Source organism: Sabethes cyaneus, chromosome 3 (genome assembly GCF_943734655.1).
Source record: "Sabethes cyaneus chromosome 3, idSabCyanKW18_F2, whole genome shotgun sequence".
Taxonomy (NCBI): Eukaryota; Metazoa; Arthropoda; class Insecta; order Diptera; family Culicidae; genus Sabethes; species Sabethes cyaneus.
The window spans coordinates 238,681,461-238,708,527 of record NC_071355.1 but is presented as its reverse complement, the minus strand read 5'-3'; the positions used below and the strand labels follow the sequence as shown (position 1 = coordinate 238,708,527).

Sequence of the window (27,067 nt, the reverse complement as noted above, 5' to 3'; positions counted from 1 at the left end):
ATTATCATAAATATAAGAGGCTTATGTCTGTCGCCAAAACAAGGAGCGCGATATGTATTTTCGTGGTAATAATCGCCCACATTAAGCAAAGACTCAAACCAATCATACCAGATTACATTCAAGACGAGCAAAAGTAAAGTAGTTGCACCTCATAGAGTTACATAGCGTACCTCCAATTTGCTCTCAATGGACTATTCAAATCGGCTGCTCGACTCAACTGCTCAACCTGATTGCTCGATTCAACTGCTTGCGATTTGTTAACTCGACTCAACTGACAGCTTGATTCTACAGCTCGACTAGACTGCTCGACTTAGCCACTCAACCCGACTGCTTGACTCAACTGCTTGATTTGACCGTTTGATTCGACAGCTTGACTTAACTACTCGATTCAAGTGTTTGACTGGACAACTCAACTGAACTGCTCGACTCAACTGTTCGATTTAACTGCTCGACTGAACCGCTTGACCCAACTGCTCGACTAGACTGCTTAACCCAACTGCTTAACTCAACTGCTCGACTAGACTACTCGATTCAACTGCTCGACGGGACTACTCGACTTAACTACTTGACTGGACTGCTCGACTCGACTACTCGGTTCAACTGGCCATCTCGACTGGTCGACTCAACTGCTCGGCTGAACTGCTTGACTGAACAGCTTGATCTGACTGCTCGACTCAACTGCTTGACTTCTGTTTGATTCGACAGCTCGACTTAACTGCTCGATTCAAATGCTCGATACAACTGCTCGACTCAGCTGCTCAACTAGACTACTCGACTCAACTGCTCGAATAAACCGTTCGACTTGACTACTCGAATAAACCGTTCGACTTGACTACTCGAATGAACTACTCGACTACTCGAATGAACTGCTCGACTCGACTACTCGAATGAACTGCTTGACTCGACTACTCGAATGAATTGCTCGAGTCGATTACTCGAATGAGCTGCTCGACTCAACTGTTCCACTTAACCGCTTGACCCTACTGCTTGACTAAACTATTCGATTCGACTGCTCGACTATACTCGTTACAACTGCTCGACTGGACTATTCGACTTAATTGCTCGATTAAACTGATCGACTGAACTGCTCGATTTAACTGCTCGACTTGACTGCTCGACTCAACTGCTCGTCCGGACTGCTTGACTGAATCGCTTGATTTAACTGCTTGACTCGATTGCTTGATTTGACTGCTCGACTTGACTGTTCGACTCGACTGCTCGGCCCAACTGCTTGACTCGATTGCTTGATTCGACTGCTAGACTCGCCTGCTCAACTCGATTGCATGTCGCGATATCATATGGTCGGTGTTAAATCAGACCGAACCAAGTCGCAAAATTTTAAAAAATGAGTTAATGATAGCAAACGATCAAGAATTTTCTGAGCGTCATTTTACTCCAATCAGACTACATAAGTGTTGCAAACAGCCAGAAGCTTTTATTCAGTTAAATAAAATCCAATACGATTTGTTTCAGTTTCCGGCTATGACTCCTTTAGGTACAACTTCTTAGAGCTATATTATGCAATAAAAGAACTCAAAGAACTAATACAAAGATTAAACATCTTTGCAAACACTGGCCAATGGAATGTATCCACAGTCTTCGGAATTCTGAACAGACATTTAAGTTTTCCGGATCGTAAGATTCGGGCCCAACTAGTTTCTCATAAATGAAAAATCGTTAAAATAAGTTTTACCATTTTAGCTGTTTTTGTAGTTGTTGTATGACTTTTCCTGCTTTACAAAAAAAAATTAAAATGAGAGACATATGATAACTGTAAAGCGAAATCAGGAAAAATGAAAAAAGGAATAAGTGAAACAAAAAGGGCAAAGTGAGAAGTAACAAAAAGAAATAGTCAAGAGAAAAAAAGAGAAACAAAAATGTTGTAAAAAATAAAACAGCAAGCAGAAGTAAAAAAGGGAAAAAAGAAATGGAAAGAAGAAAAATAAATGAGAAAAGAAAACCTGGGTATGGAAAAAGAAAATTTGAAAAAAAAAATCAGGAAAACGAAACGTAAAGGAGTTAAGAAAGAGATACCGGTGAATACTGTGGGTAATGGAAAAATAGCGTTGAAAAGAGAAATGAGAAAAACCAGAGAAAAGGAAGCCGGAGCAACGGAAGGAAACAAAATAAAAAGCAAAAATGTAAGACTAAAAGTTTAGGAAAAATTGGAAATTTGAAGAAGGAAAACGAAACGAAGTACAGAAATTTAGAAAAACACAGAGAAAATAAAAATGGAATGGGTTTGAGATAAAATAGGAAAAAATTGAAATGGCGAATGCCAAAACGAAATGAGAATGGGAGAAAAATCAGAAAAGGAAGTGGCAAAAATCAGAACGGAAACTGTGCAAGAGTAATAGTAAACGGACATCGGGAAAACTATTAAAGAAAAGATGCATCTTAATATGAATCTGAAATAAAAAGAAATAGATAAATATGCGGATGGTTAACTAAAGAGCAGAGAGGGCAAGACATACCTGTTTTAACTTGAAAAAAGGAAATGGAAATGGCAAGAGCGTGTAGGGCGGTATGTCTCTACATACTTGCGTTGGCAAGAGTGTAGAGATACTTATCAACTCAGGGACCAATTGCTTCAAGAAAAGGCTTATTGGTTTCACTGCTCCTGGTTTTGTGAGCCAGTTAGCAATATGTGATTATCTGCGTCTTCATTAAGGGGACATAAACGACTAAAATTTTTGAAAAAATCATTATTTTTAACCTTTATTTATTTCAGATTTTGATTCTGCAGTCTTTTTCGCTTGTTTTGATACTGATTTTGTAATGATCCGACCACGGGAATCGGCCGAAAAACGATCATACACCTAAGCATTCCAGTGCGGCGTGGAACAACTTCAGCGGAATAAAACGCCGCTCCTGGAAAACCACGATTTTCAAACTTTATGGACCTTTTTCTCGGAAACTACACGACGTATTGGAACCAACTTTTTTTTTGTTTCGTTGGTAGTAGCTTGACAAAGGCTTTTATAACTTTAGGATCATATCATCTACCAAGATGAAACCTGATCTGTACCTTCTCCTACTAACATAAATCCTATCCCGTGATACTTGTGGAGATGCAGTGGTACCCCCCGTCAATTTTCAAAGTATTGAATCAGTAGAAGTTGCACAATGAGAATGTCATGCTACTCCCAAGCACTATTTAATTAATGGTTCTTTGTCCAATCTTACTGGTTCGGCCAATCACGGAGTGCCGCTACTGGCAGTCTACCTAAGCTAAGCTAAGCTAAGCTAGAAAAATAAATGGCAAATGAAAAGGGAAATGTGATCGACTAAACAGGAAAAATAATCCAATAAGGAAAAACAGAGTTAATGAACAGAAGAAAATCACGAGGTAGTAAAAGCCGTTAACGGAAAAAGGAAATGCAACGCTGTTTGAGAGAAGAAAGGCAGAAAGGAATGAAGGAATGGAAAACTTAGTGGTTCCGTTAACAAAGACCATATCATTATTGGAATCCTAACAAAACATTCCTTGTTTTGTCATCAAAACAATGAATGCATTTGGAGATACTGAGACCGAGCTGTCGTCTACTAACAAAACAATAAAAGAAAAGTTTGTTCCAATGCTGCATTGTTTAGTTAACGAGAAAAAAGTACATAACTTTTTAAAACCATCATTTTATAGGCCGAATTTGTTCCGCACAGCACTGAAATGTTTAGGGTTTAAATTTGTTTTTCATTCACCAAGTCGAATAGGTGCAAATTTTAAATTTCAACTAATTTCAAAATAAGTGAGAAAACTTATAGAGCCTGTCTGTCTTTAAGAAGTAGTCTTTAAACCCAGCTCACTATCTCAAGTAGATCGTTCACTAAAATGCCACGAGCCACTATTGCGTTCGCTTCGTATCCTTCGTATGTGTTGAGTTACGCTGGTCATTTACCCAATTGTTCAATTATAGGTAGCGATGGATTTTCCATGCGCCGAATAAAAGGAAGGATTTGCAATCTTTCATAATTTTATCAACACCTTTTATCATGTTGACATGAGAAATTCCCCTGATCATTTTTTCGAAGAATTCATTCATCATAGTCGATTTTGTCTGTGATAAAAAATTAATGTTAACTACTTTGTTCCCATAAAACAATAAAATCGAATTAAACTCCCGTAGATCTCGTCATTTATGGCAGGTTTTACTCGACCAATATTGGAGCATAATACACCGTTGAATAGGTTTTCAATTTAAGTTACGGCACTTGAACCCAACGATGCGCTAAATCAGTTTTTAATTTGTTTTATTTCTGAGTGAAAATAACACACAAGGTTGTAAATAAGCCTCCAGGTTCAGACTGATGTTACTTAACCAGGCCAATCATTCAACTGGGATCGTAAAATACTCGTTCAGCCACCCTGAACTGCGGATGCGAAAGTCCGATCCGTTCAAGAGCTCGCCCAGTTTAAAAGCCAATCAAAATCGAATGTATTTAACCCACAGAACCAGCCACGTCTCATTGCACACATTGCACGCGGGGCAATCATCAGTGAAATGATTAATGCATCAAACACACCTCCTCTCTATGAGCTCTTGTGTCTGCGCGAACACAGAAAAAAAAGTGAACGCATTTCACTTTCGTTAACACGTGCTCGTCTCGCCAATCACTTTAAAAAAAAACAGCACAACGAGCTAATTAAATGTGATATGAAAAGTTAAACCTTTCCAATCTTCGTTCAATATAAAGTCGATGATCGATTTGCGAAAAGCAGAACTAAAGTGAAACCAAAACTTTTGACTGTTACGAACCAGTTCCAAATGACACCGGTTCCCGTAGTCCTTGTCTGCTGTTGCTGCACAATCATGCCAGCGTGGAAGAAACAAAAGCCCCTCGAAGGACCTTGACAAGTTTGGCCGATCTGCGCGCGTCGCTCGTGGCAGCCAGTTGGCAACGCAGAGCTTTATTCCTTCCTCCTCACAATGCAACGCGACTACGACGACGTTCATACCCTCCCCATACATGTAAGGCACCATGCGGCGGCAGGTTTTGCTGATTCGTGAAGATTCCCAGCCAGCCAGCCAGTAAGCCAGCAGAAGCAATTCGCAGAGCGTAAACAACAGATAAGTAGGTACGCGGTGTGATATTGTACTGCACTGCACTCGGTTGTTGGCTGCTTTTTGCCAACACCACCCATCCTCGTCGGCCACCCATCCGATCGACCGACCACGGACAGGGCCGGATCGCTGGTTCGGCTCGCTGCCTGGTGCCAAGTTACAGCTTCTTCACGCATCAAGACTTCGTACACATTTACACGCCCGTCTGGCCGCGTCTGCGGACAGAAATCCGAGATTTTTCCATTCACTGCAGTGCAACCGTGGCGCGAATGTAGTGTTTCAGCCGCAGCAAAAGCTGCTTCAAGTTTCAAACATTTCAACAATCCAAATGATAGTTTGGTTTTGATAAGCTCCGTTCAGGCACCTAAACCAACTCTGAGTTATCAAATCGCGGTGAGCAACAATCTGAGAAACGCTTTCGATTGCTTCCAAAAAATGACACGTTGCCAATTAGAGCATCGAACTTCTGGTCTACTAATCAAACACGATCCTCTTCTTCGTTTTACGTCCAGTCAACCCCAACAACAAATACCTGGTCCTCGCGGGGGCAATTCCACTGGCTGCTTGTGATACGCATTTCCGTTCCCATTGGAGTAGCGGGAGTTCTGACGTTTCACCATTTTTTTTTTTTTTTTGCTTCTCTTGCTACAGTGGCAACAACCTACGAAAACGAACTGAACTTGGGCACTGCGGGCTCACTTATGAATCGGTTCCATCGGCGAGGGATACCTTATGCTGTGCTACCGAGCCATATTACTACGCTACGATTGTGAACGGGAATTCGGCAGAGAAAGGTCGCTGGCGGCTTGGGGGGGAATCGATACTGGTTGGTTGGTGGAGAAGAAAGGGGATAAAAAGAAGTAAATAAAACGAGAGAAAGAGACGTGCCATGGAGGAGAGCTTTGAATGGAAATCTTTTACCAATACCATCCAGCTGGAAGGTAAGGTTTAAGCTGCTTGGAGGTAAATGGACAACGCGGGTGGCTGAGTAGCCACCAACGTCAGCCGACGTAGTAGTCATCGGCGACGCTGTCGTCGACGTCGCTCAATCAGCTGCGGCATCGAGCAGTGCTGGCAAACTTACCGGCGCACACCGGTCGGTGTTTTCGCGCAAGTCCGAGCCAACTGCGAATGAGGGGATTAGGGCGGGCTAATAATGATTGACTTAGTAGGCCAATTAGTGTCAGTCAGCAGCTGAGCCAAAGTGCTTCTCAGGCGAAAATATTGTCTACTCGCAGTGCACTACTTTGGGGTGGGGTTCTATTTTCGATGTTTTAATTGGGGTTGGATTAAACCAGAGATCTGCCCGTTATTAAGAGGAATTCAGATATTGCTTTGAATGGATAGGTAAAAGAAACAAAATGTACTTTTATGCAACTATCAACATTCCAATTCCATTCCTAATAACGATTTTAATTTTTTCGTCAACTCCCAGAACAACTGAGCATTGGGCAACAATCCGTTTCCAATTACCTAATTACAAGATGGTAAAAATTCAAAACTACCGACAGATGATTGACCGCATGAGTTGAAAGAAAAGCAGATCGAGTAAGTGCAAACAAAAGAAAGTGTCGCCTTTACACCGTCCGTCCGAACTCGATCTGTGCTGGGAAAAGATGAGGACTCAAGGATCTCAAGTGTAAGAAATCTTGGCAGGCATCGTACATTTTTCCTATTTAGAATGAACCTGTGATCATAGTTAATCGACCATGCAGCATCATCTTGCGCATCGCATATATTCGATTTGAATAACTACATATTGGCTTAAATTGATGGTAAAATGATGATTTATTGTTTACATCTGTCATTGAGTCTCTTTGTCGATTTTGTCAGCAGAAAACACGAATTGCCAACAACAGACCGGGCGTGATGCCAGCGAGTTTTGTTATGAACAACTAGAGAAAAATACTAATAACATTTCGAATAATTTCAGTAGCTTTTGGGGAGAATTCATTAATGAATCGCAACTTGTGGCATTTATCAGAGCTTAGTTCTAAACATTGGGCGGAATATATGATTTCTAAAATCAACAACTATCAGTATCTGTACAAAATACAGAAAAAATATTCGTAAAACTACATTCGTAGCTAATAAAATAGGCTTAATATCTGCTGCAAATGTTGTTATTACAAATGGTTCGTATTTGGTGCGAGAGCACATTCGTAGCACATTTTGCACCAGAACGCATTTGATGCACGGTTATTGTCTGGCATCGTTATCGACGAGATCGAGCTACGAAGCAGTGTTGAGAAATTCATAGCAGTAAAAAATTCAATGAGATTTCAAGCACATGAAATTTCAATCTTGATCACAAGCGCCAAATCTATACCTATAAAAAGGGATTTCTGTCTGTCTGTCCCTATGTCCCTTATAGAATCGAAAACAACTGAACCGATCGGCGTGAACATGCCCTATGTTCCTTATAGAGTCGAAAACTACTGAACCGATCGGAGTGAAAATTTGCATGCAGGGGTTTTTGGTGCCAGGGAAAGCTCCTATGATGGTTTAGATCCCTCCCCCCACTAAGGGGGGGGGGGGGCTCCAATACAAATCTATACCTATAAAAATGGATTTCTGTCTGTCTGCTCGTATGTTCCTTATAGAATCGAAAACTACTGAACTACTGGTTCTTATGATGGCTAGAGGCCCCTCCCCCCACTAAGAGGGGGGGCTCCCATACAAATGAAACACAAATTTCTGCATAACTCGAGAACTAATCAAGCAAATGGAACCAAATTTGACATGTGGGTGTTTTAGGAGACAAGCATTTTTTTATGGTGAATTGAAACCTCTCTCTACTTCAGGAGGGGGGGAGCTCCCATACAAATGAAATACAAATTTCCTCATAACTCGAAAAGTAATCAAGCAAATGGAACCAAATGTGGTATGTGAGGGGTTTTGGAGACAGGAATTTTTTTAATGATGGTTTGAGACCACTCACCCCTGTGGTGGTAGGGGGATAAGGACTCTCATACAAATAAAACAGAAATTTTTGCGTAACTCGAAAACTAATCGAACTCGGGAAATTTTAGACTCTTTCATAAAACATTAATCAATAACAAGACCACCAAAAACTATCAATAGTAATATTAGATGATTCAGCGCGAGACGTCAATGCCGTCGGAAATGCCGACCACTGCGGGGGGCAGCCCCCCGTAGAGATAACCTCTATCTAGGTTTATTTATTTTTCTAGATATACTGACCTCTATTACTTTTCTTCGGTTGGGTCACCCCTGCGAAATGGTACTTTCTGCGAAAAGATTTTCCGTGAAATGGTACATTCTGCTCCTTAAGGTCGGAATATTTTTCGCTTACAAATTTTTTCGTCATGAATCTACTGGTTTTAAAACATCTTTTTTTTTTGGAAATCTACATATATAGATGTACCTATTAATGTTTAGATGTTCTGCCATAACTCCAGAACACCTTGACCGTTCTCCATCAACCTTGGCAAACATATTCCTTGACATCAGCACTGGAAGTTGACAAAAGGTGGGATTGTCCCTATGGTGATAGTTCCCATAAAAATTAAAAATTGTTACTGATAATTATCAGTAGTTTCAGCACGTTATTGATAACTATCAGTAAATATCAGTAATTTTACGCATCACGGCATTGGACTATGGACAAAAACGAGAGAAAAAACGGACACAATTAAGATAGGGCCTGCAGGCTTATAAAATATAGGTGATCTTACGTAAAATTTTCCGGAGAATCGCGTGGTGCCCACCCCTTTCCTGTTTGTCAACAGGAAGTGCCCCATTTTGCACATTTGCCCCTATTTTTTAACATTTTTCACCCTTATTGGATTATTTCAAGCAAGGTTTGAGAAAACAAACCGGAAAATCTACTAATTTTGTGTAAAAAAGTCCGCAGAATCAAATAAGGTTTATCTCATTTATTTTAGAGCACATTAATTCTTTTGGTTGATTTCCCGTTTGGTCGTATGGTCGGTTTGATAACGGGAGCTCAACCAAAAAAAAATATTGTGCTCCAAACTAAATGAGATAAGCCCCATTCGATTCTGCGGACTTTTTTACACAAAATTATTAAGTTTTTAACTTTTGTTTTCTCAAAGCCTTGCTTGAAACAGTCCAATAAGGGTGAAAAATACTAAAAATAGGGGAAAATGAGCAAAATGGGGCACTTCTCAATGACAGACAGGAAAGGGGTCGGCACCACGCGATTCTCCGGAAAATTTTACTTAGGATCACGTATATTTTATCAGCCTGCATGTCGTATCTTAATTGCATCCGTTTTTTCTCTCATTTTTGCCCATAGTGCATTGTAGCAAAAAAATAGGAAATTGTAATAACTGCATTATTCATTGTAATTTTACATTGTAATTTATCAGGTGTACTTCATGGGGCTCGCGCAACTACCGACCAGATTTTTTCCATCCGACAGATCTTGCAGAAATGTTGAGGGTACATCGTGTCCTCTGATCACATCTTTATTGATTTCAAAGTAACATACGATACAGTCCATCGAGACCAGCTATGGTACATAATGCACGAAAACGGTTTTCCGGATAAACTGACCTGACTAATCAGAGCTACATTGGAACGAGTGATGCGTTTCGCACGTCTCCGGGACAAACTCGAGTCCCTTCGAGACTCGGTGAGAGTTGGGACAAGGTGACAGCTTATCCAGTATGCTGTTCAACATCACTCTTCAGGCGGTGTTCCGACCAGCGAGTATCGAAACGAGATGCATGATTTTCATCGAGGGTAGAAGTATATGAATCACGACATACTTTCACTGCTTGAGAATCCCAGAGACTCCAATCTACATCTAACGAAATTCGGTAGGCTACGGTGAGCCGGGCACGTTGTAAGGATGCCGGACGACAGAGCAACGACAACAGTTCTTTTCAACAACCCTACCGGCACCGGAAACACAAAGACTCGACATGCAAGATGGCTTTACCAAGTTGAAAGTGATTTATGGCTTTTGAGAAGACTGGGAAACTTGCGACGAATGGCCCAAGATCGAGTTGAATAGAGACGACTGCTTGAAACAGCACGAATCACCTCGGCTCTAGGCTGCTGTCCATGCTATCAAGGTGGGAGGTCCGAATAAATGAAAGGGGTTGCGTTTTTCTTGCACTTAGATCGATTATAGTTGCGCGAGTAGCTGGGAGACAAGAAGCCGGGGAGGGGGGTCATGAAAAGAAGGCTTTGTTTCTCTCCTGTTATAGATTTTCAGAGAGCAAACAGATGGATAATTATCTAAGTGACAGAAGGGAGAGCTGACTGGAAGAGAGCCAACATGTGGAGAGACGAGAAACTCCGGAACGCCTGGACTGTTCTTCATCAAACTTGGCACACACGTTAACATAAAAAAAATTAGCGCATGAGAGTTGACAAGGGGGGAATCACTTCAAAGGGATAGGAAGGTTCAAATAGGTAAAAAGCTGTGTTTTTCTTGTATTTGGAACGATAGCACTTGTACAAGTGGCTGGGGGAGGGTTCAAATCCATAAAACACGCTTTATAAGGACTACCGAAAAGACAAATTTACAAGTGGCTGGGGACAACGGGAGATGAGCTGACGAAGGGAGTAGACACATTCAAATCAAGAAAAAGGGTTTCGTTTCTTGCATTAAGAAAATTTTCTTTACAATAATAGATGTACAAGTGACTGAGAAACAAAGCCTGAGACTGAGAGACAAAGGCAAGACTGAGAGCACATTTAGACATAGTTGCTCATACATTAGCCTCAATATTTCCGAGCATGCCTTCACAAGCGAATGATTGCGGGTTCGAATCAGGCCATTCGATGTTAAATGACTATAACATGAGTTTATTCGCAAGCCACGTCACATTTTTCTTCCATACTGGATTCTGCATTTGCCAACAATAAAGCCTTTATCAGGGCTGGTTATAAGAATGGTACTTGCTCGAAGCACGTAATGAAACCCCTTGTACAAAGGGTAAATTATAACCTATCTACGAACTTCCTGGCTCTAGAGCGAAAATGGTTGAAGAGTAGTAAAAGCATAAAAAGAAAAAAGGGTGAAAACACCAATACTTAAGCACAGATGATAAACAGTCCGCTCACTCTATAGCGATACTGATAAAAACAAATACAACACTTTGGTCTTAGCCTTTAGGCCGAGTAGCGATTGTGAGTTCCAGGATTAGCTATGTTTCGTTGGTCTGGTGACTAAAAACGAAAGCAGTTACCCAAAAACAGACTTCAAAGACTTCAAAGGCTAACCACTTTCTCAATGAGATGCAATGAGAAGTACACCTTCGAAAGCATTGGCTGCTGTACTTTATATGCTTCCATTGCATCAGTTTATACAATTAGAAACTGAAAAAAGTGCTCTGAGGATCAAAAGATTTATGAACCTCTCTAAATTTTATCTTACAGATCATCTCAGTATTCTAAAAGCTATTAGTATTAATCCTCTTGTTATCAATAATGAAGACTGAATGGCAAAAAAATACAATTTTATTCGAATATTTCGTGTTGACATGTCAATTCCTATGCGCAGTGGGCCAACTGTGTTCCAAGCTAAACAAGCAATTCTAGAATTTTTAACTCTATGCTTGCATAGGAACTATAGACAGTCAAATATATGCATCATGTATGAAAGTCAAGCAGCTCTAAGTACTTTAAAGTTGGCGAAATGCACAACAAATGTACATGTACGAAAGTGAAATCAAATTGGAATAACAATTTCATTGCTAGACAGTCAAAACGGTTTTATCTTCCAACACATTTCTATGACTCACACAATTCTGGATCTTTCAAAGAAAGATTTAAGCATTTATACAGGACATTGCCCGAGGCGCTATCACCTGAAGCTTACGACAAAGCAAAACGGGTTATCATACAAAAATAATTACCGTCAGTGGGGGATTGTATGTGTGCGTGTATGGAATGGCAAAAACATTAGATATAAGATTATCCAAAACTAAGGGTAGGGCGGTAGTTTAATTGCAAAAACACTTGAGTACCAACCGAGAGAGTGTGGGTTGGAATCTCACTTGCCACCACCAGACTAAGGTTCTTCAACAGAGGGCTGCATGAAACCTCTAATATTTGAAGAACAACTCCCAGGGCAGTAGTGCACTTCATCCGAAGTGTATCACCGGGCAAGGCAAACGCTGTTAGTCAAACAATGACGATCACTTCTAATAGTGGTCCTCTTGGCAACATGGCTATAATAAAATGAGGGATATATCACAATAGATCAAACACAAACGGTCGCATTGATAAAAAATACCCCAAACACGGGAAAACTCAACAAAAGTTTTAATGTACTCTTATTATGGTTTCATGACTAAATTATGGCCACTAGATACGTATAATAAAGCCCAAACTGCTACTTGGGGCATTTTCATTATTCATGTAACAAAGTTTGTTAACCCATTACCTACCGGCACTCTTCTCTCGATTCAAGGAAAGCCTGTATTTGAGGTACAGAGACTATAGGTTACAGAGGCGACGAGTATACCGGTATACCCGTATTCTTGGAAAGCTTTTGATGTAGGACTACATCTTATGGCAAGGTAGGTGAGCGCCGCGAAATATAGTTCGGATTTAAGTGCTAATAATTTAGCGATTTCCTTATCGATTTTCAATATGTTTGTACCAATCGATTGGAAAATTTCTCCGCATTTTACACATCGACTCCAATAAAGAAGCCAATTGATTTTTAGTTCACGCTATTGAAAAACTGCCAAATGTCATGCCATGCCTCGTTATTGTCAGTTTCAGAGCATTTGCTATCAAAACAAAAGCTATTTTACTAGCACAGACATCAAATCGATAATGATTGGTGCAACTACAAACAAACGAGCGCTTGAGGAGTGAATTGGCTTTCTCGCTTTTGAAAATTAAGTTACAATCTTCTTTGGAGTAATTTTCAAAATTCGAATTTTCTGCTAAATTTTTTTGGTAAAGATCATTTTTCAAAGTAAAGTTGTAAATTTTTCAAAGTAAAGTGGTAAAGTTGGCATTTTACGATTTTGACTTTACAAAACGGAAGCGTTTTTGGCAATATAAACTAGCTAGTCTTCCAAAAATATGGTAAAATGCTAACCGCTTGTAATGTGTTCTAAGTGATCAGAAAATTGATGATGTTTTGATTAGTATTTCCTTCCCTTTGGCATGGGCGGGGTCAAAATCTTGGACAAAACTGTCTAACACAGTTTTACGTCAACCATGCGGTCGTGTCTATCACACAAACCTTTCGCATTATCATCCAAAAAATACAAAGAAAACTTATTAAATTCTCAACTAACGAATCAAGATTACATTTCCACCTACCGAAACATCATTTGCAGCCATCAGAATGCATGAAAAATGGGAAATTTTCTTATTTTATAGCCGTAAAATAAACAGTGTTGTACCGCTCGCCCACACCCCACAGAGATGTTCTTTTCCTGGAGAGTCAAGTCATGTTCAAACATCGTAGCGGAAAACAAATGGCTACTGTGTCGGTTGAAAATCTGCCAAATAATGGCTGTGACATCATATTTTGGCAGAAGTTTGAGATTCTCTTGTATGGGAAAACTGTCTCGTTCTACAGTTCCCAACTAATGTGACACAAGGGGTGCCTGCAGGCAAGAGAAAGCAGATTATTTTACATATTTTTAGTTTTATACCATTGAACTCGAGTAACGTTTCCAGTGCGAATCAGAACAAGTGGTTACATTGATATGTTTGGATCGCCGAAAGGTAAGAGGAACCACAAACTTTGTTGTGAGTTTATTTTTGCAAAACATGCCAAATACTGTGCAGAGTCAAAGCGTGATAAGTCGACTCCCAATACAGTGGCAGTTTCAGGTGTGTTGTTTCTCCCATGACGTTTTTCCATACATGACAGTTTCTAAAAATAAAACAATTTCATCATAAAAATGCCTTCAATGGTTATTTTGCGGGTTTTTTTTCATTATCAAGCTGATTATAAATCAGTGCATGACTCGTATTGCTCATTGTCCTTTTTCTAGTCACATTATTCAACTAAAAAATGAAGTTAACGTCATGTTCACTGCCGGTTGTGAAATGGTAATAATAAATTCGACACAAACGATTATCGCACCGAGAAAGAAAACGTTACAATAATCACCTCCCAAACTGGCGCATACACCGAAAGAGAATTAAATACATAATTCAAAACTAATTAGCAGACACTTTTTCCCACCATCATAGGTCAGAAGTCAGGAAAGTGAGACGACTTTCGGAAACAGCCAAATTACTCGCGAAATTTTTCGCGCTCTCACCAGTACTCGACTGACTTGTCTGCGCTTGACAGACGAAGACGACGGATAGCTAGAAGTGCATATTCTCACCGCGCAGCACGGCTCAGTGGTTGAGCTCCTTTACACCTGCATTTTTCCCTCTTGTTGTTGTTGTTGTTGTTGTTGTCGTTGGACTTTACACAACCAACCACAACAACAGCAACAGCTGGCAGTCAGTGAAAAACGTGAAAATTTTCCCTATAGATCGAATGGATATTATTTTCTGTTACGCTGGTGTGACTCCTGGCTGGCCGCTGCTGCCGAGATGCGCTTCAACGCTACGGTAGCGACAATCGACTTTAGCGAATATATAACACCTATAAAAATGCGAAATGTGTATTTTTATAATTCTTTCACTGGCTGGCTGGCTGACTGGCGGACTCGACTCTGCCTGTGTAACAAAGTGATCACCGTAGCAACCGGTGACGATCGTTCCCACCAGCAGCACTATTGATTCTACACGCCTGGCCTACTGCTGTAGTACACCACCCTGTCACCATCATGATGTTGCGCTGCTTCAAGCGCTTTTGTTACATTTCATGCGGATGACTTTTTTACGTAACCAAAGTCTCAAGAACGAATGTGAAAATGACATTATAGATGTGTACAGCCTAAACGGTACAGCAGCAGGTAGCTCCCATGATTTTCCTCCGCACACTACATTCCATGCACCGGAGTTCCTTCCCATCCAGGGGTGCTTCTTTTTTCAAACGACGTATACATATTACAAATGCGAACAAAATGCTCGCAGCAGATGCTGGATCTCCACCCTCCATCCAGCGGCACCCTAACGACTGGACGCAAAAAAGAACGACGTAATTGCAGCGTAGAGCTACGTCGATTCCACGACAAGCTATCGGATATCATACAGAAACCACTCACATCCTTCCTTGCTGAACTCGATCTCCCGCAGCAGCTTAAGGTCTTCTAAGGACACCATTTTTGTGATCCACTTTTTGCTCTACCGGGCAGCAGTTTCCAGATCGGGTTTTTTTCCTACGAACGGTTCACAATCGACCCGAAAAATGCACACACTTCTTAACGGCGCGCGTATCCTGCGGCTGTACCGCACAAACCGACTCCTGGCAGGAGCACAACTTTTACTTCACTTTGAGTTTTACTGTTCTCGCAAACCAGCCAGTAGCCGACTCTAGAACCTTATTATAGAATTTGATTTACCCCTGTAAAAGGGGAAAATAAAACTGACCGAGGAAAATCGAGTTTATTAATAACTTTTCCTTTACTCCGTGTGTTTGGTCGACTAAGACTAAAATTATTTTCGCTTCTCGAATTCGGTGAGAAATGCAACCGCGGCACTCGGGACTCTCGACTTTCCGTTGGCTTAAACTCACTATTATTACACCACACGGCATGCGCTTAATCCAACGACTACTGCGTCTTTTGTGTTCCGTCAGGCAGACCGCCGCGCCGTGAGCGACCCGACCACAGCTACGAGTGTCGCTAGTGTATTGGTGAAGGAAAATTACTAGCTAACGAACGAACAAACTCAAACCAATGTTGTCTAGCTTTAGCTTTAGCTTGTGCCCCATAGTGGCATGGCCATAGCGCAGGTAAGATTTTTAATCTCCGGCTGCTGGCTGACTGAAACACGAACAAGGGCTGTGTGAGTAATTCATGAATCACACATCTACTTGCAACGCGATACAGGCTGCTGTAACACTGTTACAGCTCTACGAAACAACACAAACGATCAGAAGTGTTAATGTTCAGGTCAGTTTAAAATTTGGCTTTGCTTCGGTGTGGGTTCAATGAATGACGTCAGAAGCAATGGAAAAATAAACACAGATTCAGATAGTTTCAATCCATTCAAAACTCAAAAGTCATATTAAAAGTTAGTCATATTAAAGTCATTCTACTCATTTTGTTGTTCACCTACTTAACATTACCTTCACAGATTTATTTTCATAAAAGTTTTATATTTTAATGAAAATTTAACTGTTGAATATTAGCAAATATTTGGCATTTAATATTTGAACATAAAGTACAGCAACGTGGTTATGCTGGTTGACGGCCTTCCTGCTGCAGTTTTATTTTGTTTTGTTTTCTTCATCCCTTTGTCATTATGTTTTATTATTCTGTTCTTGGGATAATGTATGTATGTGGAAAATTTCGAATGTATAATGTTTTCTAACAACAATGTTAAAATTTTCGAGCAGGTAGGCGGTCATGTACTGTACTTAATCGTTAGTTTTTCGGCCCCTAACTCAAGAACAAAAATAACACTACACACTTAAAAAAAATACCGAGTTCGGTAAATTATCGTAAATTTTACCGAACTCTGAGCAGCAGAACGTTCGGTAAAATAAATTTATTTATGATGCCAAACATTATTAATGATCCGTAAACGTCGATTGGCACCATCGAATTTTACCGAACGTTCGGCTGCTCAGAGTTCGGTAAAAAAAAATTAAGTGTGTAGAAATTGTTGAGCAAAATAATATTTGGTTAATTTTTTTTTAGGTGGAACATAGTTTCTCCAGCTTGGCTGGTGTTTTCCATCAGTGTGAATTTCGTCAAGAACTTTTCAAATGACTTTTCTGATTTTTCTAAGAAATAACGATGGTTCATAAGAAATGAATTCATGAAATAGATAAACGTTCAGAAAAATCGAATTTTTGGGCCATAAAAGAACAACGAAAAACGCAATCATAAAATTTTTATTACTAGAAAACGTTCGTTTAAATTGACAAACAAATTTTTTTTTTTTTTTTCAAAGTTTTTTATGAAGTAAAACATTATTTTCTTTGGGGTTTCCCACCCTTGTAGAAAAATTTTTCCTAATATTTTTCTTGGATTGTTATACAAAATTTGCTTACATTTTGATATAAATAAAAAAAAAATTTATTTTACGATGCTTGTTTTGACTTAGAACTTAGCGACGCACAGTGCACTCTGCAGTGGGACGGGACAGCTTCAAAAATAGGCGGACATCAGCTTTTGCGTAGAAACTACCGTGACCGCTCCTAATTCTGCGCAGCTCCTAACTCTGCGCATTTTTCTTCATATAAGTATTTTTTAACATTGTGAATAACTATGATCATTGCGTTATTTTTTTATAAATGTCTGTTGAATATTACGCCATTATTCACAAACGAGCCATAATATTTGAGAGCGAAATAATTTAACGTGAAACTGAAAGAATTTCAGTTAGAAGTTCAGAAGTTCAGTTCAGAAAACATCGTTGTTAGCACCAACGCTAAGATTGCCCTTCTAGAGAATTACCAAATTTATGATCGAAATTCTTTGCAATGATCAAATTACCCAGCATAATAAGAAAGAATAATTAGTTTTAGTAATGTTTTAGATAAAAAGAGATATTGCATGCATTGCTTTCCTTAGAAAAATGCGATGCAATACTGCGCAGATTTAGGCACAGACTTTTTATTCATGTTCCAAATTCTGCGCAGTAATGTGTCCTACAAAGAAATCACGAAAGAATACGCAACCTCACCCAAATGGCAGAGGTATAGAAGGATGAGAATTCAAGTAGAATCTTTAACTCGCATTGATTGGCATCCTGTGCTGTGTCTCGGGGTCCGAACCTACGAGCGCCAGTTCATGAAACTATGTCTTCTATTTTTTTCAACCTCATGGGGCTGTCAGATAGTGGGGAAGTGGTTTCTATATGAAAACACAATTTTTAGTATTAGTCTAAAGTGTAATGTTCACTATACAGAAAACACGAATCAATTCGCCCTTCACGTTATCGAGAATAAAATATTTAAAATGAGGCAATCGAAATGATAACAATATTCCTTTGCCACCCGGACAGCACAAGAAGGCCGGATCATGGATTTAATCATGGTAAATATCTAATGCCGGATTTTTTGGTGTGCGTATAAAGACATAAACAGCATGGCAGGAGTATTTAATTTAACTTTTTGGGTGCGCAGAATTAGGAGCAAACATGCGCAAAATTAGGAACATGGGCAAGAAAGTGCACAGAATTACGCACCGTGGATAAGTTTACAAAACGAAAAATATACTCAATTTTTGATCGACTTATAATTCTCATATTTTTTACCAGATGTTACAGACCGTAGCACTACACGTTGCTGCTATCCACGTTGTTAATTTAAATCTACAATACTTAGAATAGCGGAAGAATCATAAAAATGTCTTAACTGCGCAGAATATGGTACGTTCACGGTACTAAGCTTTTCTGCATTTGTGTCTTCACAAAAGTTTCTTGATTTTCGAAGTACTTTTCTGTTATACCAAAAAAATTTGCATTAAGGGGATGGGTCAATAAATAATCAATTTAACTTCTTTATTTAAAGCTAAAAATAAACAAAGCCGAAGAAAAAGTTATACAAAATGTTACTTAAGGAGTTTTTTTCGAAGAAAGAAAACTCCTGTCCTTTAAGGGAAAGAAGTTTTAGTGCTATAAATACAAACTAATCCCCTTAATACCAGTTTTTCTATTTTTTTTGGTTTCTTTCATTTCTACGCAGTTTTGTTGTTCCACGAGGTTTAACATACTATGAAAATACACCTTTTTGCTGAAAGAAATGTAGCTCTACCCTTCTTGGTAATCGAGCTATTCCAGCTTTTGTCTAATATTTTAAATCAATTTTTAAGGGCACTAGAGCACTAGATGAGAAAATGTTACTTCAACAAGGCGTAAAATATACGTTAGTTGTTTGATCATAGCTTTGTAAACTTTTCATCTCGCTAATAGACATGAGCTCTTACCTTCCTTGTTTATTGCGTTTATTGTTGCTAAGAGACTAATATTCCCTTAATTAATGTAACTAATCATGCGGGAAACTGAAAAGTTGGCAATACAAATACTGTCAAGAAAAACCATTTTATATGCTGTATAAATACTTTTCCGATATGCCAAAATATTTTTACATTGCGTAGAGAATTACTGCTTCAAGAAAAAGTTATTTTGCTCTTAGTTTTACATTAAAAATCGGGAATTGCTTGCTTTAAAACGCTGTATCTCGGGATCGGCAAAGAATACCTCGGGGCGATGAGTGATTCTTATGTAAAAAAATCTTCGGAACACGATGAAGTTGAAATTTTTGAGATAAAATTGTCTTCATTGAGAGAAAAATGTAAATTTAGTTTTCAAATTGAGTTTAAAAATGTTTGGCAACACTGGTGTTCAAAAATATTTTTTTTTTCGAATTCCTTGGATGATTTCCTTTAAAAATGTGAAAATAGTGTCTTTCTAAACTTAATATTTCCGGAGATATGAGCAAAAGTAAAAAGAGGTTTTGACAAAATCGGGTATTTTCCTTAAAAATGGAGGTGCTCCCAATAATCGAGCGAATGTTCTATCCGTACCAAATTTTGGATTTTTAGTTTCTGACCGAAAACAAAAAATCTGGCAAAGTTTGGTTCAAGTCCGTGAAGGTCGATTACACGTTTGAACTTCTCCTCGGTCACTTGGCATGGAATGACCCATGCTTTGATTCAGAGCAAAGAAATCCTGCAAAATTGGGAATTTCATTTACAGTTTTCTCAAATGTTCCACCGTGATCCACCGTAACATATATATATATATGAAATAAAACACAATACATTGCAGTACGTAAAGTAGTGGAGATTGGCTGCGCATACATGCGCCCTTTTAAAATAAAACTCCTTAAAAGTTGATTCAAAATTAGACAAAAGCTGGAATAGCTCGAAAACCAAGAAGGATAGAGCTGCACTTGTTTCAGCAAAAAGGTCTATTTTCATAGTATGTTAAACTTCGTGGAACATCAAAACTGTGTAGAAATGAAAATAACCAACAAAAAGTTAGAAAAACTGGTATTAAGGGGATACATTAGTTTGTAGGACTAAAACTTCTTTCCCTTAAGGGTTAGAAGTTTTCGTTCTTCGACAAAAACTCCTAAAATAACATTTTTTATAACTTTTTCTTAGGCTCGGTTTATTTTTAGCATTAAATAAAAAAGTTAAATTGATTATTTTTTGACCTACCCCATTAATACAATTTTTAAAACAGAAAACAGTAAAACAGAAAAGTACTTCGAAAATCAAGAAACTTTTGTGAACACACAAATGCAAAAAACTTATTAGTTTCTTCTTCGAGAAAAAGAAAATAATCAAAGAGCGCTGCACCTGAGCTGTTTACGAAAATGTTAATGAGCAATAGTCCGAGAGCACTACCTTGGGATACGACAGATGGAATACGATTTAATCCGGAAGGATCATGGTCCAACTTATTGATAACCCAAGTCTAAGGTACAATGTCCAAAAGCTACTACATTCCTCATCCATCCCTTCCTATTCCCTCTGTTTTCCTTTCCGTTCTCATCAGGTAAATGATGATCCGGGGGTCAATATCCGCAGAAGTCACAAATAATCCTGTTAAGCTGTTAAAGTGAGCATAATAAAAAAAAGTGATGTCACGAGCAAGATTCAAGGCCTCAAGGCTTTATGGCCGGCACTTCATAAAGCTGTGCTGGGTTTTCTAATACCTTGGAGTGGCTACAGAGTTGAGAGGCTCCTTGAAAATTGAAGACGCAGCTAGGTTTACCAGACTTGGACACAAGTCAGGTTGATTTCGAAGCGTACGAAAAAGAACTTTCACGCAGCGAACTACTGAAAATCAATGCAACAAATACCGCAAAACAGTACAGCAGTACGGGTTTTCCGGAAATACTGGAAAAATGTCGCATGTATTTGAGCCGAACCAGAAATATACGGGTCCTTGCAGGTAAAAATAAGCTGCTCAAAGCGCTAGAAACCTTAAAATTGGTTCATTGACTCAAAAGTTATGAATTGAGAACTAATTTCGGTGGAGTTAAAACGGAAAGCGGAGAGCAGACCCGACGTATGAACCAACTACTTAGAGAGATTCCCGTCGTACAGCTGGCGCAAGTTGGAAAATCCCAAGGTTGTCGAACGATCTGTTCTCTTCGAATATGCCTTTGGCACCGAGAATAGAGGGGCCTAACAATCAAATTGAAGCTGAATTGACAGTGTCGAAATACTCAAGAAATTGGCGACGAATTGCCCCGGACCGAGCACTCACACTAGAGACCATCAGTCCTTGACACGACTAGGTCCATCCCAGCACTAAGCCCACCTCGAGAATAAAGACGATGTACGGATTGCGATCGCAGCGAAAAAAGGTAGTCAGAGGAGTTCGTCAGAACATGTTTCCATGAGAATATCATAGTTAATTGCAGCTGCTCAATAACAAACGGCTATTGGGTGATTTTAGTGTACAAACCTCTCACGTTCTGATAATAAAGCAAAATAAGATGGTCGGATATTTTCATTGCATGAGTTCTAAGCAACTAAAAATCTAGACTGTACCCGAGGAGGGACAAGATTTAGATGTTTCGAGCACCGTAAGACGCTAGTAGAAATAACTATACTGTGCCGGAGAAATCGGCAGCTTTTAAAATATTCGCAGACATGCATCTCGGTAGTGGCGGTTTAGAAGTAAACACGTAGAGCTTCCTGATGACGGATGGCGAAATAGTAATGAATGCGCTAGTCACGAAAACTCACCAAATTACTCACATCTCTTACCAGGCTTCTACATTATTAAATTCAGTATATTCCATCGGTGAACTGAAAAGAGGCTCTCTTCGAACCGCCTCAGTGTTGTTAAAGCTTCGTTCGTGTGGAACATTTCTGATAAAAAAAAATTCAAAAGGGGCTAGAGTGGTAGGAACCGACATCCTTCTTGACAAGCGAGAGCTGGACTTTTTGTGACAATTGAGTAATTTTTTTGCAATCTGTTTGCATGTTGATTCTGTCGAAAAAATTTTCGATCGTGGTCATACCAGCTCATGCTGCTGCAGTTATGAGTCATCATGGTACGCACCATTCGGATCTGTGGGAACACCAAGAATCCGGAATTGGGTTAGTATAAAGGTACATTAGTGGACCCTTTAGTGCTTGAATTGTTTTCTTCCATGAATTATTTTGAACTGGTAATGCTAAACACCCAACCGATGGCACTTATAATATTAGTAACTTCCGATTAAACCTAAAACAATATCAATTTACGTTGCAAATCTCTGTATTATACATATTTTCCAAAACTAATTGGATTTTAATTTTATTTTCTAACGACGTTTAGCAGTCAGCTTACTTTTTCTGTTGGGGAAGAATAAATCTTTAATGCGAAAAATGTAGATTCAGCCAAACTGAGTCGAGTGTGTTGTTTAACCAGACAGACAGCTTAGTGGTGTAGTTGGTTAAACAACACACTCGACTAGAGATTGAGAGCTGTGAGTTCGGCTCTCACCTTCACTAAGTCTGCTATATTTTTGGCCTGATATCAAGAATATTTCAGTTGGGTATGAAATGGGGAAGGCAAATGAGGAGCGTCCAATATAGCTCTAGCTATCCCAAGCCTCTACCTAGCACCTCCACGTGACCATATCCGGTAATGCTCTATAGAGTAGCCAAGCTAGGAGGTGCGATACTAGGTGGTTCCCGGCTGCCTGATCTCAAAATCGAGGTTTTGGGCAGACGGCGGAGCCACACGACCTTGTTAATAGGTAAGCATAAAATAAATTATTTTAATTATTTTTTTCGTTTTAGCTTATGAAGCACCTCCTGCTATATAAAACTTTGGCCAATACGAGTGTTAATACTGCACGTGGATATTGGATACCAGAAGAAAAAATTAAATTAATTATTAGAAGCACTTATGGAAACTAAAAGGACGCAACTCTATTCCATTCGAAGGACTGCTGGTGAGATTGTTCTATTTTTATCCATATATACCACATTTCATAAAAAAACTAGAATGGGGAAGAGGGAGGGACCATCAAAGCACTTGTTTGAAGCGGTGGGCCTAGGGAGAGTGAAACAGTCAACTTTCTAGGGTTAATCTTGGCCCGATTAACAACACATCGTGGATAATGAGCGGGCTCTTCTCCCCACCTGCTGGAGTCATTCTGCATTAAGACGGTTTATTCAACGATTGACTCAGGTGACTTAGCCCTTGGAAGGAGATTCTCTAAATCCCTGGTACGTGTAAGTGATGTTGCTTATCGACCAATTCCCTTTTGACCTTTCATACAAGAGTTGGGAAGCATGACCAATCGTTGAATATCTTCAACTCTCTTTGACATGACAGGCTCATTGCTATGAACGGATGTTCTGCTAAGGCTGGTGGTAGTACCATATATTCATATTCATCATCAAGAATTTTTCAGTTTGCCTGAATCTACATTTTTCGCAATAAGCATTTATTCTTCCCCAATAAACTAATTGGAATGTCCGTTTTCCTTTTATGGACCCGTGGTTTACAATCAGATAACCACCCGGGCCCTCATAGGAATTCTAGTGTATTTTGCATGGAGAGGGTCCTCTAATGGAAATATTTTTTGCATTGATAACCGTATGATGGACCCACACTTGTTGAAAATGTCGGTTTTAAGGCATTAATAATAAAATATAACTAAAATTTCATAAACTAAAATGTGTGTTATGTATAGTACTTTCTGTTTGATGCCATATATTCTCAGATATAAGAAGTACAAGCCAGTAAACTGGTTCCCAAATTTCATTATAGATAAAGGGTCCATTATAGGTTAACTTACCCTGTGTCACGCCTTCCATTAAATAACATCGACACTTAACAGCTAAGCGATTGGCTATAATCAGGCTTCATTTGCCGCACCCCGATGGTGGTACGAAAACTTGCCGGAGCGACGCGTCGGCAAAAGACTGCCTGTTTCTACTGCACTGACCGAGTAGATAACAGTCGATCTTCTCAGCCGTAAAAAGAAAGACCAGTCCTACAAAAATAATATCATCGACTGGGCGTGTGTGGTGCGTGTATGGAATGATAGAACTGGGAGCATTAAACAAAACTAGGAATTAGACTCAGGGTGGCAACTGAATACGAAAAACCAAATTCCCTGATTTTTCCAGGTTTTTCCCGGTGTTTAATCAAATTCTAGGTTTCATATTGCGATATAATTTTAACTGAAAATGTGTTTCGATCATTGATATTTGAATTGTTTATCAATCTACGAGGTATTGAGAAAAATTTCCCTACCTACTCTATTTCCCTAGGCGAATTCTTCAATCACTTTCTCTTATTCTGCCGACCAGCAAATTACTCTCCTACCGTGAGTTCCTCATCTGTCCTTTTTCCCGCGCAAGTTTATTCGCAAACTCAGGTGCAAGCGGAGTTTTAGTGCCCATTACGGCTAGCTCTCGAACCCGCCGTGGTGGTTTTCCTGCCGGCCACGCGGAAATGTTCGTATATTTAATTTTCGCTCTTCGAGCCATAAGCCATGCAAAAATGCAGTTTGAGCTAATTTTTAATTTCGCTTGCCTCGTAGAATAATGCTCTTTGCAAAACACTGAGCTAATTATCGATAACCCAATCTGTCGCTTGTGTGCCGTACTTCTTTATCTATTTCTAAGTGTTCTTGACTACTCAATGAATCGATCATTGGGGTTGTTTGAAAAATTCCCTGATTTTTTTAAGAATTCCCTGATTATTCCAGGTTTTTCCAGGTAATTTCAAATACAATTCCAGGTTTTTTCAGGTAGTTGCCACCCTGAGACTACCTAATATAAGAGTGCGGCAGTAGGGGAAGACGGGGTAAGACGGCCCCCCTAAGCAAATAAATTGCTAGCATAAAATGTGTACGAAAATTCACCTTTTCTTGTTCCACACATGGAAAAGCATTCATTTATCTACCATTAAAAATTATATAAAGAATTAATTAGTCTATTTTTCCGTGATTTTTCATCAATTTTCGAAACGTCTAAAAATTACTCGTTCACAACCAGGCGGGGTAAGAAGGACCACCAAAGGGGTAAGACGGACAATGGCGGAGTAAGGCAAATTGTGGCAGATTGGAAGGTTTCTTTGAGTTGTAAACACAATTTCAATATTATTAACTAAGTAAGAACAAGTTCTTAAGGGGTTTTAGGTGCATGCTAAAAGAAGGTATAGTTTAATTTAGAGACCTGCCAAAATAAAGAATTTTACTACTAGTTCAATTTTGAAAATAAGACTAGACGTTATTTTACTCCACTGGTTTTTATTTACTCTTTTCTTGGAGTTATTTTGTTGATTTATCAGCAGGACTTTTACTCTTTGAATACGCTTCACTTTAGGTGACGGCAAAGAAGGCAACACATTAAATGAGCCGTTAAGTGACTTGGGATCATCGAATTTTGATTCCGTTAGATCCAAATTTACATTGATTTTGTTATTCGAATGACACTTGTTGGCTTCTTTTGACGTGGGAGGCTCTGTGTTAGACAGGATGATCTCAGATTCAGGAATAATTTTTGTTACAGGTGTACTCTATTTCGAAAAAGACACTGGTGAAGCCTGCAAGTCGTAAACGAAATGCATATCTGTCAGAATAATAAAAAAGTTAGTCAAATTCAACAGGAAAAAAGTTGGTTTTTTCATTTAATATTTTTGAAATCTATTAAGACACTAAACAGAAGAACTTTAGGCAATTATGAGCACTATGACGTATGGCCCTTTTACCCCGTGAAAAATGGCCCGTCTTACCCCTAGTTAACAATTTACATTATTTTGCTTTTATCTCTCAATCCGTACTATTCTATATACCTTTTCCGCCACATACAGAACAAGAATTTACCAATTAAAGTCAGTGGTAAGATAAACGACAAAATACATAACTTTTTTTTTGCTGAATAACCTTAAATTTGTTGCTGCTGAAATTATATCGCATGAAAACATTGCGTACGAAAAGTTTGTTTTGATTCTAGTTTTGACGTTGGATACGGCCGAGTGCCACAGGTTTTCTCGAAAGTGTTTAGATAGTCTAATAAACAAAACATACTGGGGCATTTGTAGAAAATTTCAGGATTTCTTGGCGAAATCGCCCTCTTACCCCGCCGGGCCTTCTTACCCCTTGTTACCCTAACAGTTTAGTCAGTAACACATTCGGCCAGCAAGGAGCGTGACTGCAAGTCCCATCTGCCACTGAGCAACCGGACCAGACACTGCCTCCCTTTCTAAAACAGAGATTCATTTGACGGTTTTGCTCAGTACATACTCTTTTGACCACATAGGGGCTGATAGACGTGACCAATCGGAAGTTTGAACAATTCCCTTTGTCTAGAAAGGACCATTGCTATGAACGGTTGTTCTGCTGAGATAGGTTGTAGTTCCATACATACATACATAACTTGTAAGCTTTTGGCTATAGTGTTTTAACGAAATCATGATTGTCGCATTGCTTTGTCAATGAAGTAGAATCAGGCCACTTGAGGAACTCAGGAGGAATTGGTTAGTTGTAAGAACTTAAATCTATGGATCTTCCACGGAAACGTTCGTTAATGGACGAGAATCCACGATGTTCTCCACCTCAGCCTCAGTATGCGGCGGAGTGGTTTGTCGGTCGAGTTTCGCATTAGTTTTATTTTCATTAAATTCTTCTATACGATCTAGATAAGCCTGTCCCAAGACCCGCCCATATACGGTACCGGATTCGAGGCGAACACCATTTTTGCAGGATTGTTCTTTGGAATTCTCAGATATTTGATGCGAGGGAGTAGCTTACTAGACCCTAGGGTCTTGTGGAGTCCGAGGTAAGCACCACGCCTGCGTATTTCTCTGCTGCAATTATTATCCGACGTCATTAACGTTCCGAGGTATACAAATCAGTCCACAACCTCGAACTCGTCCCCATCAACTACCATTCTATTGCCTATGCGAGCACGATCGCGCTCGGTTACTCCTTCTAACTTCACTGCTTCACGTTTCAGTTTGGTATACTGTTCAGCAACCACTTGGAATGT

At 39.4% G+C, this 27,067-nt stretch overlaps 2 protein-coding genes across 3 annotated transcripts in view; both read right to left on the bottom strand.

The window, feature by feature from the left end:
• Positions 1-15,664, bottom strand: part of LOC128744061 (reticulon-1-A-like) — a 34,993-nt gene extending 19,329 nt beyond the window's left edge. The window contains exon 1 of one of the 2 annotated variants that reach the window (XM_053840819.1): positions 15,200-15,664. In XM_053840819.1, coding sequence (XP_053696794.1) covers positions 15,200-15,257 — 58 coding nt within the window. In that variant the 5' untranslated portion in view covers positions 15,258-15,664. Of the gene's footprint in view, positions 1-5,592; positions 5,755-15,199 lie in introns of those variants that run through there. The other variant, XM_053840818.1, reaches the window with a different exon arrangement.
• Positions 15,665-15,851: 187 nt separating this feature from the next.
• The window catches only part of LOC128740951 (uncharacterized), a 34,590-nt gene continuing 23,374 nt past the window's right edge, over positions 15,852-27,067 (bottom strand). The window contains exon 3 of the mRNA XM_053836527.1: positions 15,852-15,919. Within this exon, the coding sequence (XP_053692502.1) occupies positions 15,852-15,919 (68 nt within the window). The remainder of the gene's footprint in view (positions 15,920-27,067) is intronic.